Genomic DNA, 21,554 nt, shown 5'->3' with positions numbered 1-21,554 from the left:
GCAGCCGGGACTTGAACCAGCACCCATATGGGAGGCTGGTGTCACAGGTGGCAGCTTCACCTGCTTCGCCACAACACGGGCCCCAGGACTCTTTTTAAACACCCTATTACAGCAGACTTTGCTGTTCTCATTTTCCCCATCCCCCCCTTTTGTACTGGGATTGGAGGTGCGGGACTTTTCTCAGGGTCACAGCGATGCAGGAGCTGCCTGCGCAGCCTGCGCTCCGGCGCTGGAGCGGGGCCGTCCTCGTCCTCTGGGGGCTCGAGGCGCCCCTGCTGGCACATGGCAGTCAGGACAGCGACTCCCTCCGGGAGGCGCTGAGGGGCTCGCCGAGCTGAGAGCCCTGGAGGCCGCCTGGTACCAGCAACATCCCCAACATTTAACAGGCAGCCGGCGGGGCCCTGCCCAGAGCGGTTCTGCAGCGGAGCCCCTGCCGGGCCAGGCACGGACCCTCCGGCTGCTGACTCCGAGGGGCCCCGAGGTGGGGTGCGGGAGAGGACTGTCCCCTGCAGGTGTGAAGGTTTCTCACCACTTCACAGCCCGCCCGGCTCCATCAGCTGGGATCAGCCCTGCCTGGGACACAGTAAGAGCCCAGTGCGTGGCAGCCGTGGCCGGCGTGTTGTTATATTATCACGAGGCATTAACTGTATAGAACCGGCATTTAATCCAGGCACCAGCAGGCTGCTTCCACTGCACTGAGCTCTCTGGGTGGAGGAACGAGCTCTTGCAAAGACAGACACCTGAGACCATAGCCGCCGATGCCCACATCTCCGAAGCAGCCGTGAGCAGAGGGAAGTGGACCCCCAGGAAGCCGGGGCCATTGGGTGGGTTCCTGCTCCCTGCCTCTGTGGCAACGGGGAGCAAATGAGAGAGCCTCTAAAGCCCCTTTGGGGCCAGGGTGCTGTGTGGCTCCCAGCCTCCCGAGCCGGGGGGAGAGCAGGTGTGGACGCCGTGGTCAGGAAGGGACGGACGCTCACCCCTGCCACGTCGGAGGAGCCGGGGTGTAAATTCTGCCGGGGGAACTTTGTGTCTGAAAGGTGGATTATAGAAGTGCCATTTGGAAGATTGAATGGCCCATAAACATTTTCATATTTCATTAGCCGATTAATGGGCATCTCTCTCTTTTTGGCGACTCTGCTGATTCTCAGCAGAAATTGCAGGGAGGGAAGGGAGGCGTCTGGTGGAACCTTCCCGGGTCCCCGTCCTGTTATAGATTGCCCCAATTAATGCCCGTCCTGGGCTCCAGCGAGAAGCCTCCTTCCTGTCCAGTTACTGTTAATAGATTTCTCATAAGTGGCTGCATTGTAAAAACCTCATAACTCAGTTTAATGCCCCCAATAAAATTATCTCAGGATGTCGGCCCTGAATCACTGGCCGCGCCGGGGATGGGGAGACCCGCCCGTCTCTCCTGTTTGCTGTGAACGCTTGGCCCAGGGAAGGTGAGCTGGGACAAGGTGGATCTGTCTCCCCACGGGGGTGGGGGCTGCACCCCCTCCCAGGCAGAGCCGCTGTGCGCTTGTGACATCGGCAAACATTTCTTCGCAGCGTGGAGCAGCAGACGCCACCTGGAGGGCTTGTTGCAACGGCTACAGTGGTAGCAGCCTTTGCCACTGCCCTAGGAAGCGTCATCATTCCCATTTCTCAGATGGGAGAGCCGAGGCGCAGAGGGAAGAAGGCATTTGCTCCGTCCCACAGCGAAGCAGCCACGCTTCTGACTCCACCGCTCACCAGTGTTGGTCACTCTACACACACACACAACACACACACACTCACACACACACACCAGCAACCAGAGCAAGCCCTCCCTGGGGCTGGTGTGGTGAGGATTAAGTGAGAGCAGGACCCAAGCAGCGTGGCCGTGGCTGTTTCTCTCCCTCTCTGTCTCCTGGGCTGGCATCAGGTCTCCCTGACATTTTTAAGTCAGACCTCGGCCAGGGCTCACTTATCAGCGAGGGGTGAGGCGCCGGGAGGAGGAAGTGGAACCGGCGGTGATGTCATCCGTGTTCTTCTGTGAAGTATGACACGGAGCTCACACTGGGCCCGGCGGCTGCTCTCCCAGGACTGCAGAGTCGCACAGGGCCGGTCGGCCTGGGAGAGAGCAAAGCCGCCGGTGTGGGCTGCCTGCCCGGCCAGCCCGGGCCCTGGCTCCGGCAGGCTTGGAGAGGGGGCCTCTGGCTCTCAGAGTCTCAGCTGTGGGTGGAGGTAGAGGACGGTGCGCTCCTTCACTGAGCACCTACCCCGGCGGACGAGCTTTGCGGGCTGTCTGCAGAAGTCACCTTGACCTTGGGAGGATGTGAACGTATCCCCACTTTCCAGGGCAGGCCACTGAGTCAGGCCCAGGTCAGCGTGGCTGCAGAGGGCGGGCGGTGCCTCTGCAGCTCTCAGCTTGCCGGGGGGGCGGGGGGGGGGCAGTGGCCTCAGCCCCAGCCTTTGGCAGCAGGCTCCGTGACTTCCTCCCTCTGAGCTTCCATCGCATCCTCTGGAAAAGAGCGTGGGGGCTGTGTCGCTGGGAGCGGCCGGGTCGGCTTCAGCTCTGCCGCTGCCCGGTGCTTGCGTGGCCTCCGCGTGGGGTTGATTTGCTGCCTCACCGATCCTGAAGACTCGCAAGATAACGGACGGGAGCTCCTGGCACATGTAGGTGCTCAGTGTAGCTGGGTTCCCTCCCCTTTTCCCGTCCTGATCTTGGGAGGGGTTGTGGGGTCACAGTCCCCTCATCTGCTGGCACGAGAACCCCAGACTCAAATCCTGCCCCGCTGGAGCTCCAGGGGCCATCACGCATGCAATTCCTTCTTGTCTTTCAGACCCAGCTTGTTTCCTCCTCCAGGCAGCCCTCTCAGATGCCCTCCCATTGGGCTGCAGAGCTGTCACCCGACTCTGTCCCTGTGCCCCACACACAGGCCCTGTGTTCCACCCTCCCCTGAGTCCACAGGGCACGGCCTCCCGCACGTGCAGGTGCCCCAACACGGGGGAGTGGGAGAGTCGGATGTGTGCGTGTGTGTGTGCAGGTGCAGGCACGTGAGTGCGAGGTTACACGGTGAACACACAGCCACTCATCTCCATTTCCCGGGCGCCCAGCCTACTGAGTTAATAATGAAACACATGACCGTCTTTGGAACTCCCCAACTGCCTCCTGGGATTTCTGGAGGCCCCAGTCACTGCGTCCGATCCAGGCACGCAGGGGCTCGTGTGCTGCAGGTACGGGGACCGTCACCTCACCGATACCTCACCATGACCTTGTGAATCAAGGTCATTTTCTCCCCATTGTATAGATTGGCAAACTGAGGTCCAGAGAGGGTCCACAGCTAACAAGAGACAGTCCCTAAGTCTGTCTCACACCACGGCCGGGGTTCTTTCCACTGCATCAAGTGAGGCCAACTTGGGAGAGGCAACCCCCTCCACCCCTTCCTGCCCCCCCGCCCCCGCCGCCGCCACACCCCAGCCCTTGATCATAAACAAGGAGAAAAACACGGGAGTGACGGCTTCTCATCCCAGGGGGCTAAAAAACGGGATTTACGAGGCCATTAATTACTTCCTCCTAATTAAATCAAAATCAAATGCGAGCAGAGGTACGTTTTCCTTATTAAAGACAATTAAACGGACAGCGCAGCTACGCAAATAAAACGAGTCCGAGATTTAAACGGAAAGCAAATCAAATAAAAAGCTTCCCCCAGAGCGTGAGGGGTCTGTTCACGCCTGTGCTACTCGTAAACCAGGAGTTCATCAATTTTCTTTAAATATTAGCAACTTAATTAAATCTGCTCTCCTCCCCACTTTAATCCTGCCGTATATCTAAAATAGATCTCACCGCCCACAGGAGTCGGTCCTAAGTGCTGACCCCATAATTCTATCTTTAAAAAAAAATTAAAAATCCTACAAAATCCACATCCAACTGACAGAAGCCTCGGGGGAAATTACAGTTCGGAAAAGGGATTAGTCAAAGTACCCAGATTTTATGGAGATGCTGGGAGGGTGCTTCGAGGGTGGGTGTTGTGTGAAGGGGAGGGGAGAGGGCGGGCCAGGGGATGCCAAGGGGGCAAGGCCGTGGAGGGAGCTGGGGGGAGGGTGGTGACTCGGCGACAGCGACAACCTCGCGGCCCAGCGGTTCCTGTGGGTGCAGACAGGAGCCTGGCGGTGAGTGATGGAGGAGGCGGTTGTAAAATAGGTTACCGTTGGGCGCCCGGGGTTCACTGGTGATGGTGCTGTTGCTAAGCTACCTTTGGAATCCGACAAGGACCGATGCTCTGAGCGGCTCCCTGGAGTGGGGGTGGCGGCGGTGGGGGGGAGCCAGGAAGCAGTGAATTAACTGGAACCGTGGAGAAGTCCTTTCTCCCCGAAGAGCGGGAGAGCGTGGTATGAATGCGCGTGTACGCACACGTGTGTGTGCATGCAGAGCCCTTGTGCACACGCGGGGCTCAGCTGCAGAGAGCACAGGTGGCTCTTGGGAGCCCACGCTCCTCTTCCTGGGGTGGTGAGGAACCCGGAGAGCAGGTTGAAGGCCTTTGGGTTTTGGGGCAGGGGGTTGCAGTATCCTCATATTGGGGCTGGGGAACCTTGCTCCTGCTGGGGCCATTGGGATACTTATGACATCATTCCTGGGCCATACAAAATGGTCAGCTTAAAAACTAGCCTGCTATGGGTTTATTGAGTTCTGAGACCTGCCCAAGGTTGCCTTGGTGGGGCCAGACCAAAGGGTTTTGTGGGCCTCATACAGCCCGCTGGCGGATGTTCCCCACCCCCTGGAGAGGGTACGTGCAAAGTGACAGCTGTATCAGGCCAGATTTAAAACCATGAAAGCCGCTACCTGCCCCACAGGGGCTGGGAGCCGGCCGTAGCACTGGGTTCTCACCCTGCACTGATGGACTGAACGCTCGCTCACCACGGCCCTTCAGGGTGGGTCCCAGCAGGAGCCTCACAGACGGGGAAACTGAGGCATGGAGATGAAGGTGACCGCGAGCAGCAGGGCCGGGGTTGGAGCCCAGGCAGCCCCCGGAGCACGCACAGCACCTCTGCATGAACGTGTGCGTCCGGCGAATGTTTGCAGAGGTGGGAACGGCTTCCTCCCTGCAGGGGGCTTCTGCAGAGGTGGCCTGGGGAGGCAGACAGCAGGGGCCCCGGGAGCAGGCGGCAGTGAGGCCCCAGGACAGCGGGGGCAATGCTGAGAGGTTGCAGCGGGGCGAGAAAGACCCTCCTCCCCGAGCCGGCACGGTGCTGGGTTCCCAGCAGATGCTGAATGTCGGACCGTGGCAGTGAGCGAAGAGCCACAGAGCGCGTGCCAAGAGACCAGGCTTCTTGGGTTGGTTCTGTGCTGCACGGCGTGGTCTCTGCCTCTGGGCCTCGGGCCCTTCTTGCAATGAATGGACTTAGCAGGGCCATCCAATCACCGACAGCCGATGCTTCAAGGAGACGGGTGCCGGGTTGGGCTCAGGCCACGGAGATGACTCAGGCCAAGGTGGGCACTGGGGAAAGCAGTGAGTCAGCACCGGTTTTTCTCATCTTTTCAGGACACGGGTGGCTGGGGGGCCTTCTCCAGAGCCCCCACTGCTGGGCAGACAAGGGGGCTGAGGGGCCTGGGGGAACCTCCCGCTCCGACATTGATCAGAGCCCACGGGTCGGAGCCCTTCCTGTCTCCCTGGGTCTTCCTGGATCAAAGTCTTTCCCAGCCTGGAGTCCTTGGAGAGGTCTGAAGAATCAGGCTGGGTTCTTCCTTCGGGCCTAAAAACGCCAACTCGGTGGAGCTGGCATTGTGGTGCAGCAGGTAAAGCCGCTGCCTGTAATGCTGGCATCCCATAATGGCAATGCTTCGAGTCCCAGCTGCTCAACTTCTGACCCAGCTCCCTGCTTATGGCCTGGGAAAGCAGTAGAAGATGGCCCAAGTCCTTGGGCCCTGCACCCACGTGGGAGACCTGGAAGAAGCTCCTGGCTCCTGGCTTTACCCTGGTACAGCTCTGGCCACTGGGTTCATTTGGGGACTGAACCAGCGGATGGAAGATCTCTCTCTCTTTCTCTCTCTCTCTCTCTGTAACTCTGCCTTTCAAATAAACATATAAATCTTAAAAAAAGAAATAGCCGACCAACTTGCACAGGCTCCCGTCGTCAGACCCATTGCCCCGCCCATTCTGTGACTTTGCCCCTTCTGACCTTGGCTTCCTCGCTTACAAAGGCAGCGATGATTTCCACCTCGCCAGGTAAGGGTTAAGTGCTGGACATGGGAATAACAAAAACATCGGAGAACAAACCAGCCGGGGCTGCCACTTCCCACGCTGTTTTCTTCTTTGGTCCTCGGCAGCCTTAGGAAGCGGGCGCCTTGAGCCCTGTATTTTTTCTCTGAGGGTGCATGACTGGTCCCGGGGCCCATGGGGAATGGGTTGCTGAACCGGGCCTCACCCTCAGGAGTGGCTGTCTCCAAGGCCCGGGTCCTGCCTGCTTCACTGGTAGCCACTGCCTGTGCCTGGCCGTGTGTAGCCCCACGCCCCATGCCACGGCCCTGCCACCGCACAGCCCTGCCGTGAGTCAGCGGTCCCCGGCTCTGCCGCGTGGGTGCTGGCTGCTCTGACCAAGACCTTGAACCTGTCTGAGCTCCACCAGCCAAGTCCTCACTGTGCTCAGCGGTGGCTGCCAGCTCCAGCCACCAGCATGGTGGGGGGAGCACTGCTGAGGACGGGGGCCCACTGTCTCCAGACCAGAGAAAATCCAGGTTTCCTGCAAGGCAGACCCAAAGGCGGACATCTAGACTTCTCTCTTTGTCCAGGATCCTGATCCCTGAGACTCAAAACCGCTCTGCCTTCCAATTCGTAGACTCATTTAAGCACACAGGAAGCCCTGGAGTTGGTCTCCTGACCACACATCTCAGCAACAGTCAGAGAACTGTCTCTGGGGACAACCCCACTGCCATGCCCTACAGTACCCTCCACTCCTACACCTCAACGGCTGACACATCTCCCAGTAACCAGCCTCCTTCAGGCTTCCACAAACTCCTACTCGTATGTCAAAGCCCAGTTCAGGTGTCTCCTCCTCCACGAAGCCAGCCAAGAGACACGGTTGAATGAATGCCTACTCAGTGCCACTTGTGGGGCTTCTGATGCCCTAGTGAGTCTCCACCAACTCTGGGGAAGCCCCAGACAGCAGAAGCCAGGTTTGCACAACTGCTTCTCCGAACTCACACGAGTGGCCCAGGGACGGGGCAGAGTGCGGTAGTCCATTTCAGCTCCTCCCACGGCCAGGCAGCCCTCTCTAGCCGGGTTGGCCGGCGTTTGCTCAGAGGGACTGAGTGGGCAGCTCTCGTCCGTTCTGCTCCAAGCATTGGGGAGTTCCCGGTGTGCACAGGCCCGGGCGGATGGGGAGACGCACACTGGCTGCACAATCATACACAGGCATGGTTGAAGTGCTACGAAGGGGGCCGGCGCCGTGGCGATCAGGTAAAGCCGGTGCAAGTCCCGGCTGCTGCACTCCTAATCCAGCTCTCTGCTGTGGCCTGGGAAGGCAGTGGAGGATGGCCCAGGTGCTTGGACCCCTGCACCCATGTGGGAGACCCAGAGGTAGCTCCTGGCTCCTGGCTTTGGATCGGCCAATTGGGGAGTGAACCAGCAGATGTAAGACTCTCTCTCTCTCTCTCTCTCTTTGCCTCTCCACTCTGTGTGTAACTTTGGCCTTCCAATAAATGAATAAATAAATCTTTTTTTTTTTTTTTTTTTTTTTTTTTTTAAATAAAGTGCTATAAAGGAAAGGTACAGGGGCCTCAGGCCTCAGCAGGCACCCAGTTAGGACATCTGGCCGGCCTGGCGTGGCAGGAGGCTGCGGGCCCCCGGAACGACTTCAGCAGGACTTTTTGGGGCATCAAACTCCCAGTCTGGAGGGGGAGCCGATCTCCGCACCTCCGCGGGCGATGGGATGCGCCGTGGGCCTGAGGCCGGGTGGCAGGAAAGGCGTTGGCCAGGGCATGTGTGCAGAAGCGACCAGATCCATGAGCGCGTTTCTGAATCCCGCGGGCATCTCCCCATGCGATGTGCTGGGTTTACCCACCAGCCTCTCTGAGCTGCCAAGGGGAGCGGACGAGAGACAGGAGTCGGGGGTGTGGGGGCGGGGCTCCCGACCAGCAGGAGGCAGGAGGCGCCCAGGACCCGATTTAGACGGCAGGGGCGTGGCGGCGGGGGCTTCCGCTGCAGCCGCCCGTGCGTGTCCCCAGGGCCCTGCTTTACCTTGCCCACGTACAGGGGCTCCGTGCCCGTGTACTCCTCCACCACGAAGAACTGGTTCCACACCCAGCCGCGCTTCACGCGGCCCGCGCCCAGCGCGCCGTCCTGCCGAGCCCCGGGCGCCGACGGCGCGGGCGTGCCCGCCGCCCACGGGCGTCCCAGCAGCGGCGGCGGCGGCGGCAGCAGCAACAGCAGCAGCAGCAGCGCGGGCGACAGAGCGGCTCCCGCCAGGACTCTCCTGCCGTCGGGCCGCGGCCTCATGCTTGCCCTGCGCGGGCCCGGGCCCAGGAGCTTGGACGGGAGGCACCAGGGCGCCGCCGCTCGGTCGCACGGCAGAGCGGCGCCGCGTCACATGGTGGCCAAGTCTGCAGCCTTGCACACCGTCCCACGGCGGGGGCGCCCGGCTGGAGGGGGCGGGGGCGCGGCCACGCCCGGGGCATGGACAACCCCGGGGGTCCTCGCCCGCGCCCCCCTCGCCACTCCGCGGCCGGATCACCAGGCGGCCCCTCGGCGGCTCGGACGGTTCCGGTGCGCCATGGTCCCTGCGCAGAGCGGGTGCGGGCCGGCTGGTCGTGCGCGCCTGCTTGCAGAACTAGGGCCCGTGCTGATCCATCTGAGGCCTGCAAGAGAAGCGAGAGAACATGGAGGGGGCGCTCTGTTGAGGGTGGGCGAGAAGGGCCCGCGTCTCACCCTATGGGTACCTCTCAGACGCGTCCTGTGGGCGTGGCGCCGTGCGTCGCGGTGTACGTGACCCTGGTGTGCCGGGACTTCTTGGAGTCCATGGTCTGGCAGGTTGTCCCCTACCCCCCACCCTCGACTCCCACCCTCCTCCACCCTTCCTGCCCCTCTCACGGGCCCCTCCCTCCCCAGGGGTCCAACCCCGAACCCCAGGCACACGGGCAGGGGCGGGCACAGTTGCCTCAGCTCCCAGGACCACCCTCTCTTCATGTTTCCAGAAAGGGCCTCCCAGAGCCTGCGGCCACTCCTGCTCTCCCCTGGCAGCACCGGGAGCACCGGAGTGCCCTGTGGCGCTGGGCAGGGGCGCAGCCACTCTGAGCTTGCAGCTTCCCCGAGTCCGGAGACCCTCTCCTCCCCCCCGGGCCAGCACAGCGCTGCAGATCAATCCATCTCTCCCTCCCGCATCAGATCCTGCTTTCAGCAAAAAGGGATCTGAGGGACTAACGCCTACTCAAGCCATGATGATGACTAATGGCTTAATGTGGGTGTTTACAGGGGACAGGCCCGCTGCTGTAATGGAGGAACTTCGGGCACAGGCGGAGTGAGTGGAGGTGAGGGGCCTCCCCCACCCCCTCCACGCTCAGCTCAGCCCCTTCCTAAAACTCAGCTCCACCCAGCTTCAGCTCCGTGCCAGGCTTGGCCTGGATGCCGGGCACGAGGGTGGATAAGTTCACAGTTCAGCCGGGAGGGAGACGAGCCGGCCCCCAGGAACAACCGAAACCCCTGTGGGGCCATGAATGTGTGTGGACACTGGGGACCTGCGGGACTCGGGAAAGGGAGTGGGTGCAGGTGTTTGTGGGGGGGGATGGGGGAGAGAATCGGGGCTGCTTCTGGGAGGAGGAGCATCGGAGCCCCCCTGGGGCGAGGCGGGCAGGTGCATGTGGGCTGCGGGTGGTCTGGCTGGTTTGGGGAGTTGGTGGGGGGGAGCTGGAAGTGTGTGACTGGGCAGGGGTGTGAGGGACACTGGCCTGGTCCTAGCTGGGTCTTCCTGGAGACAAAGGGAGTGGCCGGGTCTCTGGGGAAGAAGGCCACCCCTTCAACCTGGCACCTCCATGGGCACCTCTCATGCCGTTAGAGATGTGAGTGACAGGCTGAAGGGTGGTGTTTTATGCCCATTTTGCAAATACCTAGCAGCCCAGGACTTGTCCCCAGTATTGGCTCCAGAGAGTCTTTTACATTTTTAAAAGATGTGTTTATTTTCATTATACTTGAAACAGAGAGAGAGAGAGAGAGAGAGAGAGAGAGAGAGAGAGAGAGAGAATCAGTCCTCTGTTTCACTTCCTAAATGCTCACAAGAACCAGGGCTGAGCCTGGCTGAAGCCAGGAGCCTGGAACTGAATCCAGGTCTCCCCTGGGGGTGCCAGGGACCCACGTCCTTGTGCATCCCGTGCGGTAGCAGGGAGCTGGGATAGGAGTGAAGCTGGGACTGGAACCCAAGGCACTCGTGTGAGACGTTTGCCGCGAGCCCCGCCTAAACCACCGCGCCGACAGCCGCCCCAGGAATTCTTTATGGAAGGGGTTTCAGGGTGAGGAATCCTGGCTGGAAAAGGGGGTGGTCATGAGGGGTGGGCTGCATTTCTGGGGTGCCGGAATGGGAGATGCCAACCACATGGAGGGAAGAGTGGAGGCGAAGAGTCCTCGGGAACCTGAGCTCAGCCGCGTCCAGGGACCTGTGGCCCTGCGCTCGCACCCTGGCCCTGTGGCTGAGCCTGGTCACTCAGGTGGGCCCCGCCCGGTCAGCCACGCGCGGCTCTCCCTGAGCTGCGCCCGTGCCCCTGGGGACCCGGCTTTGATGGCTCCCATTACAGCCTGGCTGGTCGTAATGAGGCTGGAGTTATGGGCGAGGGGGAAGCGCCGCGCCACAGCCTTCATTTCCTGGAGCTTATGACTTCCCTGTGCACACGGCCGTGGGAACGGCTCCCCGGGCTCCGCCAGGCAGCGCCAGGGCGCGTCCCAGCCCTGCAGGAAGGCCGGGGGAGGGGCGCATCGGAGGAGGCTCAGGCTCTGCAGGGGGGCACTGGGAGCGCCCCCAAGGTTTGCGGCACTCCGTTTTGTTCTGCCTCCTCCTCTCTCGTCTCCCTTTCCTTTAGTTCTTTGTTTATAGCAGCTTTTACGAGAGGAGGGAACTGACCGCAATTCAGTCATTCATTCATTCATCAAACACTCGTGCCTACTACAAGCAGGAAGGGAATGCATTTCATTCATTCCTTCCATACACTTGGAAAATCATTTCTCCGTGTAAGCCTGCAGAATGCCGTCAGATGCTCAGCTATACATCAGGCGGGAGGCGGATCTCTGCTGATTCTTCATTTACGCTTTGCACGCGACTTCCCAGCCCCTGCCCAGACGCCAGCTCCTGTGTGGACATAGCCATCAGCAGAATCGAACCCTGGGCCCCAAGGATCCCACCTTGTGGTTAAGAAGACTGGTCGGCTGGCGCCACAGCTCAATAGGCTAATCCTCTGCCTAGCGGGGCCGGCACACCAGGTTCTAGTCCCGGTCGGGGTGCCAGATTCTGTCCCGGTTGCCCCTCTTCCAGGCCAGCTCTCTGCTGTGGCCCGGGAGTGCAGTGGAGGATGGCCCAAGCACCCCATGGGAGACCAGGAGAAGCACCTGGCTCCTGCCTTCACATCAGCGCGGTGCGCTGGCCGCAGCGTGCCGGCCGCGGCGGCCATTGGAGGGTGAACCAACAGCAAAAAGGAAGACCTTTCTCTCTGTCTCTCTCTCTCACTGTCCACTCTGCCTGTCAAAAAAAAAGAAGAAGAAGACTGGTAATAAACGAATGAACCCACAAGTCATGTGTTCAGGAAACTGAAGCCGGACAGAGCGTGGGAGGGGGTGACAGAAGCGATGGAGTTTTATTATGGACAGGATATCCAGGCGGGCCTCTCAGGGGAGGTGACATGTGGCTAGGCTGGAGGGATGAGGAGCAGGCATCAAATACAGCACGTGCAAAGGCCCAGAGGCTGGGACAGGCTGCGGGGACTCTCAGAGCTGAAGTACAGGAGGAGGGGTTGGGAGGTGTGGAATTTGGGGTGCTGAAGGGAGAAGCCCCCCCTTGGAGGAAGGGCTGCCCAGGGTGAAGGGCTGGTGTCATAGCCCCACTTTACAGAGGGGAAGGTAGAGCCCAAGGATGTTGCCCAGAGCCACTCTGCAGAGTGGGAAAGGGGGTCCCTGCGAGTGGACACAGCCTGGTTTGGGGGCACCTGTGCAAGGGCGGCTCCCTCCCCCACCCCAGCACGAGGCTTCCTATCCCAGCGGCCTGGCTCTCCCTTGGGCGCCTTGGCCAGCTGCCCTGGCCGCATGCCAGCTGCTCACCGCTCTGCACAGCCCTGCCAGGGCTGCCACGGATGCTTGGCCTCTTCTCCCCGTCGCCTGTTTTGTCCTGTTCCAGCTGCTTTGCCCGGGGGGAGGTCAACTTCGGGCCCCAGTTGCTGGCATTGAGCGTGTGTCTGAGGAAGTGGCCGGGCAGCCCCCGCGCTGTGTCGCACCCTCCTAGGACTCCCGGGACACACAGGCCATGGTGGCGGCCTTCCGTGGGCTGCAGGTCTCAGCCTAGTGCACAGAGCTGCTTAATCCCAAATGAGATTAAGAACCGAGCCCTGGCCTGGTTCAGTTTGTGCTGGCCTCTCCTGCCCGCTCCCCAGCCCCACCTCCTGGAAGCCGCCTGCTGTCCCCCGGGGCCTGCGTCCATGCGTGTGGTTCGTGTGTGCGTGCGGTCACATGTGTCAGCGGGGAGTGGGTATCCGGTGCACGCTCATTACGGCACACATAGGTGGGTTCAAGGCAGAGCACAAAGAGGCAGTCTTGTCGCTTGCAGGGCGGTGGCTCAGCGAACAAACACCATGACACCATGGCTGCAGCGCTGCGCCACGGGCCAGGCCCTCTGCATTCAACTCCGATTGGCACCGAGGTGGAGCGGAGGGTTTACGCGGGGATCGGGTGGGTGATGGGGCCGGCGTGGTTCTCCAGGACCGGACCTGCCGCCGGGGAGCCAGTGCCTCTGGGGCGCCCGCTGGTCCTTGCACCTGCTGCCATGCTATGACACCCTCGCCATATGCTACCACCGTGCCCTTGAACTTCCCAGCCTCTGGAACCCTGAGCCCACACAGATTCTTTCCTTTGTACAGTTCCCAGTCTCAGCTGTTTCTGTTGTAGCAACAGAAAACGGACGGAGGAGGGGTCAGAGCATGGTGGGTGCTATGCAGAGACACAGAGAAGCAAGGGGCCTGGGAAGCTCTGGGTGGAGGGATTTGCTCTCTATGTATCTATCCGTCTATCATCATCATTATAAATAACACTTTAAACAGGGTGGTCAGGGAAGACCTTACCATTAAGGTGACTCTGGCACAGAGATCTGCAGTGGGAGAGGGGAGGAGGGAGCTGCACATGACGCTGGGGAGGAGTGTACCAGGCTGAAGGGACAGCAAGTGCAAAGGCCCTGAGGCCAGTGCACACTCATTTGTTCTGCAGCAGGAACATCAGGGATCCCAGTTTTGCTGGAGTGGAGCGAGAGCCAGCAAAGCAGGAGGTGAGGTCCGAGTGGCACGGCGGTGGCGCTGCGAGCTGGCAGCGTCTCTTTGGGGTTTTTACTGGGCGTGAGAGGAGGCCCTAGGAGGAGCTGAGCAGAGGAGTGGCATGATGCAATGTATGTTCAAAAGTCCACCCTGTCTGGCTCTGGTGTTAAACTGGCTGGAACTGGGCTGGGAGGGGTCAGCTCAATGATCAAGTCACTATAGGTGGCGCGGGCCGAGAGGGGAGCAGGGCAGGTGCTGAGAAGTGAGACCGAGTCACAGGACATGTCGTCGGGTCAGATCCAGGGTGTGGGAGAGGCGGGGTTCAGCCTCCGCGGCGGGAGCCGTGCGGCCAAGGACTGTGGTGGGCAGGGCACACGTGGGGAGATCGGGGTCCCCTGCGATGCGCCGTGGTCACTCAGCACGCCCGTCGGGCACCATGTGGAGACAGAGCAGGCCCAGGGGCTCAGGGGTGAGGCCCGGCTGTGGCCACAGCTGCGGGAATCTGAATGGTTGCCAAGTTAAGGCTGCATGGGGTCACCAAGGAGGGCGCGCAGGTGGAGCAGGGGAGGCCGCGGACAGCGCCCGCCCGTCTGTGGCAGCACCGAGAGTCCCTGCCGTGCCCTGGGGCGCGCAGAGCAGGAGGGGCAGTGGGGGAAGGGCTCTGTGAGTGGGTGCGGCACAGAGGAGCCCGTGGCTGCGAAAGGGGGGTTTGAGAGGCCCTGGGATGGGATTCGCCCTTGGCCACTGGAATGCGGGGCGGTCCTGGGCGGGGCTGGCCTTTGGGGGAGCTCGGGGAGCAGCCGGTCCCAGCAGTGCTGAAGCACTTCCCTGCCGACTGCCGACGGGGACGGCTGATGACCAGGTAGACTCATTCATTCATTCATTCATTCACTCATTCTTCCGCAAGCCCTTACAGAATGGTCCCTAACGGGCAGACGGAGCGTTAGGGACCCGGGGACGATGGAGCCCTCCCCTTCGTTCAGCAAGGCCAGGGCCACTCCTCTGCACCGACCCCCTGAGCACTCATGAACTGGCGCACGCCCAGCCCTGTGAACTACACCACGTGATCACAATGAGTGGATCAGCGTTTAAAACAAGCAACAGCAACCACAGTAAAGCACGGATAATACACCAGGAACCCACACGCAGACACGCAGGCTGAGAAGGGGCTCCCATGCGCTGAGTCCCCTGGAGGGCTGCCTGGAGGAGGGGGCGGCGGCGCTGACGCTTGCGAAGTGAGGAGGATGTGGTCATGGGGAGTTGAGGTAGGAAGTTACAGGACAAATTACAGCCTCAGCGCAGCCTGGGAACAGTGACTAGCGTGGTCTGGGTCCACAGAGTGATGAGGAGTGCAAACGGCATGGCTGCTGCGAGCAGCCAGCTCTGCCTCCATGCTTCTCCCGTTCCCCTTGCACTGCACGGCTCGCCCTCGTGTGGCCATGTGTTCAGCCCCTCCTCTGTGAACCCTGAGGAGTCTAAGCCAGCAAGAGCCCCCCCCCCTCCCCCGCACAGGTAACTGGTGTAGGATGCTATCACGTCACACGACCTTGGCCAATGACAGAGCAGGGGGTGTCTACCGGGAATCTCCTGAGAACATTTTTGACTCTTAAAAAGAAGTGTCTTTAAGGGAAACCTTTCTGCTTTCTGCACGTGTGCATAGGTGATGGCTGGAGCAGTAGCAGCCCTTCTGGGATGATGAAGGGCGCCATCCCAAGAGACTGAAGAGACCTTCTAGGGAAAGATGGAACACACAGTGTCCTTGCTGATGTTATCAAACCACCGAATTAATCCACTTTGTGTCTGGAACAGTTCCACCCCCACAGCCTCTCCTCTGAGCTCACTCAGACATGCCTGGCTGTGACGGCAAGATTTGGAGGACGAAGGTCTCCTCCTCCTTCCAGAGCCAAGCACAGAACTGCAGCTGGGGGGTGGGGTGCTCGGGGAGGCTGGCTGTACCCAGACGCCCAGGGCCGCTGGGCCGCCGGGGCTGCCAGCCCTGCTGATTGGCTGCAGCTCCTCCCGTGCCCTGGGCCCCACCGCTGCTGCCCACGCCGTGTCACTCGGCTTCTGGGCTGGGTGGCAGCACGGCCTCTCGCGAGTCCTCAGTGTCCTGGCACCACAGCTGGGGCCGCCTGACTGCCAGCTGCTCCAGACTCTTTTGTCGTCTGGCTGTCTCCCGGGGACAGGGAGAGCTCCCGAGCCCACCCCCCCCCCACATTTGTTTCCGGGCCTCTCTCTCCTCCAAGGCCAGGAAGTGTGGCTGGGCACAGCCTGGTGCAGCCTGGGACCCCTCCCCCAACCCCTCCCTTATCCCCTCCTACCCCTCGCAGCCCCGTTAGCCTTCTGGGGACCTAAGAGCTCCGGACCCAAAGTCAGACCAGGATTTGAGTTCCAGCGCCGATACTTCATCCTCTGTGCCGTGACCTTGTTCTCTGAGGCTCAGTTTTCTCTTCTGAAAAATGGGCGAATCCCACTTGTCTCCTCCGCGGGACGTAAGGGGAAATGAGATGACGCGTGAGGAGCCGCAGCCTTCGCGATGCGTCTTGGTGGCTGTGAGGATCACGCACACTGCTCTTGCCTGTTTCTGATCGCTCGTCCCGGGGCGGGAGGGACCAGAACTCCGTCCCCTCGGTCACTTGTGCACTCGTGCGTTTATTTCACGACGTCAGACAGAACGGCAGTGCGCCCTGACCCGAGGCCGCGAAGACTTGCACGAGCCGAGGCGGCCGCCTCCTGCTCCAGCGTGGGGCCGGGACCTGGCAGAAGGGTTTCGCAGGCGGAGGTGGCTCATTCGTTCTCCGCCCATTCATTCAGCCAGTCCGGCACTTCCGGCTCGTGCGTGTCCTCTCTCCGCGCCCGCCTGGCTCCCGGGCGTGCCAGTGGGCGCTGCGCCTGGCAGGCTGGCTGCTGTCTGCCCCGTCCGAGTCCCAAGGGCACAGTGCCCGTTGGATCCCGAGCCCAGCGCTCTCGGGGCTTGGCTGCCGCCTTCTCCCCAAGGGCCTAGTGGATCCAGGGGGATGCAGGGGCCACAGGTGCAGGGCAGGTCACCTCGTGTCCACTCGCCTCCTAATGCCGCCTGCTTCCAGGTGCCGCCGTGAACCGGGCCCGCAGGCCTGGGGCTGACCCGAGCACGCGCCCGCAGCGAAGTACTGCCAGTGCCCGCCCACATGCCCTGCGGCCCAGGGCTGAGAACAAGTCCCTGCACGTAGTAGGTGCTCAGCGAGTGTGGAGCAGGCGGCCGGCAGAGGGGCCTGGCTGTGTGGGCTGAGGCCCTGGGGCGCTGTTCCCTGGGCCCGGGGCGGCAGGGAGAGCACAGCGCTGGGCGGGTTCATGCGCATGCTCAGATGTGCCAGGGCTGCGGGGCTCGGTAGGTGGGTGGAGGTCAGACAAGAGGGTGGGCCATGGCTGGGCTCTCCCGCACCCCTGCACACACACACACAGGCACACTCGCACGCACGCAGTCACCCCCAGACGGCTCTCCTGCTGCAAACCTCCCCCGGCTTCCTCCCCCCTCCCCCACTACAGCCCAGGTGCAGGCTTCCTTGTAGAGGACCCCGGGCGCCCAGCTCGGACACCCCCGCACGGCCTCCGGAGGTGGGCACCGTTATTCACTCTCCTTTCTCAGACAGGGAAACAGAGGCACCAAGAGGCCGTGTGATCTCCCTGGGTGGGGGGGGGGGGCACAGCTGGGGTGTGGTGCAGCTGGGACTTGACCGTGATCTCTGGGCTCCCAGCCCTGCCCGGACCTTCAGCCGCTCGGGGCCCTGCAGGATCCGAACCTGCTTCCTCTACGGCATCGTCCCGGCCGCGGCCCCTGCACCCCCACGGAGCTCCTCTGTGGGCCTCTGCTTCCTGCCTGCTGCCTGGGGGCCCCCATTACTGCTCCCTGCCCTTCAGCTACGCTCAGAGCTGGGCACAGAGTGGGCGCCACCGCATGTGTGAGTGAGCAGATGAGGGATGGATGGACAGAGAGGGTGGGCGGACAGAGACGGGGCGGGGCTGCCAGGCTGCTGCCACGCCCCCTACCCCCCTGTGGTCTTGCTCCGTTATTGCTTTAGCAACTGTTTATTGAACACCTACTCTGTGCTGGGAAGTGAGCTGGAGGCTGGGGGTGCAGGGTGCGCCCCAATGGCCCTCCCTTCCATGTGTGCACGTGGGTGTGTGCACGTGTGTGTGTGTGCGTATCACCTTCAGTAACCCAGCCACTTCACGAATAAACATACAGTTACCAACTGGGTCAAGTTCAACCCAGAGGAAGTACAGGGGACCCCCACATTTCTTTGAAATGCAAGCTTTTCTTGTTTTTCAGATTTTCTTTCTATTTAATTTTATTTCAAAGAGAGAGAGACCTGCCACCCTCTGCTTGCTCCCCCATGTCCAGGAGCTGGGGCGCCCTGGGGGGCAGAGCCAGGACCCCACTCTTATCTAGACATCGGGGCCCCAAGTGGTGGCCTAATCACACCACACCAAGGCCTGCCCTGGCTACGGGGACACGACTTCCCCGGGGATGGACGGGGCCAGGCAGGGACCAGTCCCCTGCCGCGAGGGTTTGGAGCTGAAATCTGGGAGATGCCCTAGGTGCTGAGGCCCAGGCAGGCCCAGGTGAGAGGCCGGCTCTGGGCACTGAAGGCTGCGGGGCAGGAGAGAGGCTGTGGGGGCTGCAGGGGAGGCAGGGGGTGGGAGTTTGGTTGGGGGCCAGGGGGAGGCGGGAGGAGACCCTAGCAGACGAGACGTAAGTTTGTGATGTGAAAGCAATCACTCGATTCTCCCTCGGGAACCAGGCCGGAAGCATTGGCCGGGGACCCTAATGGAGTCTGGGGAAGAGAGAGACCAGGGTGGCTCGGCCTAGGGGGCTGTCATGGGGCGGACAAAGCGACAGGTCAGGAATATCCTGGAAGCAGAATGGGCTGGACTTGGCGCCGGGTCGGAGGCGAGGGCCGAGGGCCGAGGCCAGTGGACACATCAGGAATGATTTTTGTTTCAATGGACGCTAACTAATCACCTACAGAGCGCCAGGCGCTGTTCTAGCACTTTCTGCGCATTCCATCGGTCATTCCTCGCTGTAGCCCCATCCAGAATGCTACCAGCACTCCCACCACAATCTCGCTTCCCTGCAGTGGCCAAGCTGGGGCAGCAGCCACAGCGGGAGAGGCCCCGAGCTGAGCTCCTCCGGGGCGCAGCCTTGGCAGATCAAACAGCGGAGGAGAAGGCAGGCAGGTGGCAAACACTGAGCCGATTCTGAGTCAGGGCAGATAATAATAGAAACGTTTACTGCGCTTTGACTAGGTGCCAGGCCCGGTGCCAGCCAATTAGCTAATAACAAGAGGTAACACAGAGCTCCACGCGGGACACTTGGTGTCCAGGATCGGGCTGAGTTCTGACAACATTTCTATTACCAAAGCAGGAACGGGGCTCAGAGAGGTTGAGGTACTTGCCCAAGGTCACACAGCTAGTTCTGGTTAGTGGTGACCCTGGGATTCAGACAGTAGTGGCTGGGGAGATGGATGAGGACAGGCAAGGAGGCGCTCAGAGTCCACCAGGAAGGACAGGCCTGACCTTGTCTCTGAGCGTGAACCCTGGCCCCCCAGTGCCCACTGCTTGAGTGGCTTACCCCAGTTATGAGCTAGAGAGTCACAAGTTACAAACACACGTGTGTACACACACCCCCACACCCACACACGTGTGCTCGTGCGGCTCACCTGCCCAGGGGCAGCAGTCGGGGCCCCGCCCCCCGAGCTCCGGGGCTGCCCACCCCCTGCGAGCAGCGGTGCGGCAGGCAGAGCCGCGCTGTACATCATGTTGACAGTAGAAATTACATCCCGAGCTGCTGTTTTACACCGCGCCCTGTCAGAACTCACCGCAGCCCAGTGATCAGGACAAATTGAACACCATCCTGGCCGTGTCAATATTTATTCCATTTTACAAACGCGGCCTGGTGGGGGCAGGGCCCCGTGTGGTGCCAGCCAAGCGGAGCCCCAGGAGGCCCCGGGGCTCTCCCGCCGCCGGAACTCCTCGTCCACAGCCACCCCCCCCCCCAACTTTCAGTAATCAGTTAAGGTTGTGAAATGCAGCCCCGATGCTGGAAACTGCAAATCATAAATGCTGAGGTTAATCAGTATAAAACGAACCTACGGATGCACGTTTGGATCAAAATACTGAGAATCGCACTTCCTCCAAGGCCCCCTCGTGGCTCCTCCCTCATCTCCGCTCCCTGGGTCCCGGCTTTTGTGATAACGCATCCCTGTGCTCTGCACAGCGAACCGTGCGTTCCTGAACGTCTTTACTTGGTTCTGCTCGGCTTTGAGCGCCACGGAAATGGAAGCACGCGGCGCACTCTTTTTGGCATCTTGTTCTGTCTCCTCCAAGCTGTGCTTGTGAGGTTTGTCTGCTCCTTTTCACGGTTGCATAGTACTCCAGGGCCAGAATGCCACACAGTCGAGAACTCTGTCATGTTCCTTTCGCCTCCGCCTCCCCCGGGTCTCCTGCTCTTCCTTCCCCCTGGTCTCGTTTTTCTCTTTCGCCTTCTGCCCTCCGACTCCCCCTTCTCTCCCCGCACCCCCTTGGCTGCCTGTCCGCCATTGTTCCACCTGCTGAATCTGGAACTCCACACACACTCGCTCCCGGCTCCTCTGCCCCGGGCGCCCCCTCTCTGGCTTTCTGGCTCTCCTATCCAGCTCTTGAATTGCATAGCTTCAGTCACTGGACTGAGCCCATTAGCTTCTGTCTGTTGCTGAGGCTCTGGGGCAGAGCCTGGGGGTGTGGCACAGTAGGGTCTGTCTGGGGAGGGTCGCGCCTCCTGCCGGATGCCAAGCACCCCCCTCGGGGCTGCTGTGAGAACCGAGGCCGTCCAAGGCCTGCAGCTGACCGTGCGGGGCAGAGTCAGAGACTGCTGTGTGCAGAGAAGGGACCGGAACACGGCGCAGACAGGGGCCCAGCCCACCTCAGCTCTGCTCCTGCGAGGCCTCCCGGAGCCTGATCCTGTGCATCTCCAAGGCAGAGGCCACGTGCCGCTTGGTGGGGCCCTCCCAGGAGCCACCGATGAACCCAGCTGGGGCCCGGCAGCATGTGTGACCAGTCTTCTTGGTCCCCTGTCTGCCTTGCAGCCGCACTGGCCGTGCAGGATTCGGGGTAGCTCATTTTCACTGCAGCCCCAAGCAGGTGATGGTGGTCCCTTGGCCACAGGAGAAAGCTCTCCAGGCTGGACGGCCAGCGGGCGGGGCTGGAACTCAGCTTTGCCGCCATCGTGCGAGTCCCTGTCCCGTCCAGGCTCCTGGACCGTAAGCCAGATGGTGGTGCCCAGGGCTCAGCAGGGGACCAGGATCGTGCTGGCAGCATAATGGGGTCAAAGGTCAGGGGTCAGGGGTCTTGCTCACAATGCATGCTCCTGGGCCCTGGAGTGTTGATTCAATAACAGTGTCCCCAGGGTGCTTCAAGGACTCTGCCTGGGATGCCTTGTTGAGTCTGTGCTACGATCTATTGTACTATCGTCATGTTATGGATGAAGAAACTGGGGCAGGGGTGGGGTGAATCCACTTGTCCAAGGTGACAACCCGGAAGTAGGGAAGCCAGGACTGGAGCGAGGGAAGTCTGGCTCCCGGGCCTGTCCTGGGAGAGCTCCCCGGCAGATTCTGGGAGCCCCTGGAGAAGCCGTGCACCAGAAGTTGAAAACTGCGCACCTGCTGTGTGCCTGAGCCTGAGCCGTGAGTGAGCAGGATGTGTGGAAGGAGGGGCTCACCCCACACACAGCCGGTGCCGGCCCCGCCCCCCGCCGCTGTGCTGAGCGGTTCTCGCACTGTGCCCCTCACGTGGGCTTTGGTCTCTCCGGTTCCCAGTGAACCAGGGAGGCCCCAGGAAGGGCAGTGGCTCGCTCAACACCCCGCAGCTGGAGCCCAGCTCTAAGCGGCGAACTCTCACGCCAGCACACGGTCTCCGCTCCCTGCCCCGGCCCTGCCCCTGGGTGGCATCCCCAAACTCTCTGGACTTCAGTCTTCCCATCTGTGCAATGGGGGCATTGGACTAGCGGGTTGGGCTCTGGAATCCCAGCCTCTGCCTCTGATCTCCTGAGACCACGGGTGAATCTACCCTGTCTGGGCCTCAGTCTCCCCTT

At 61.3% G+C, this 21,554-nt stretch overlaps 1 protein-coding gene across 1 annotated transcript in view; it reads right to left on the bottom strand.

Moving 5' to 3' along the window:
• CDH22 (cadherin 22) overlaps positions 1-21,554 on the bottom strand; it is a 117,352-nt gene that overhangs the window by 56,661 nt on the left and 39,137 nt on the right. The window contains exon 2 of the mRNA XM_051844977.2: positions 8,196-8,812. Coding sequence (XP_051700937.1) covers positions 8,196-8,453 — 258 coding nt within the window. The 5' untranslated portion in view covers positions 8,454-8,812. The remainder of the gene's footprint in view (positions 1-8,195; positions 8,813-21,554) is intronic.

The sequence above is a fragment of the Oryctolagus cuniculus genome, chromosome 11 (assembly GCF_964237555.1).
Source record: "Oryctolagus cuniculus chromosome 11, mOryCun1.1, whole genome shotgun sequence".
NCBI classification, from domain to species: Eukaryota; Metazoa; Chordata; class Mammalia; order Lagomorpha; family Leporidae; genus Oryctolagus; species Oryctolagus cuniculus.
Note: the sequence above shows the minus strand (reverse complement) of the source record. Positions and strands in the feature narration are given on the sequence as shown.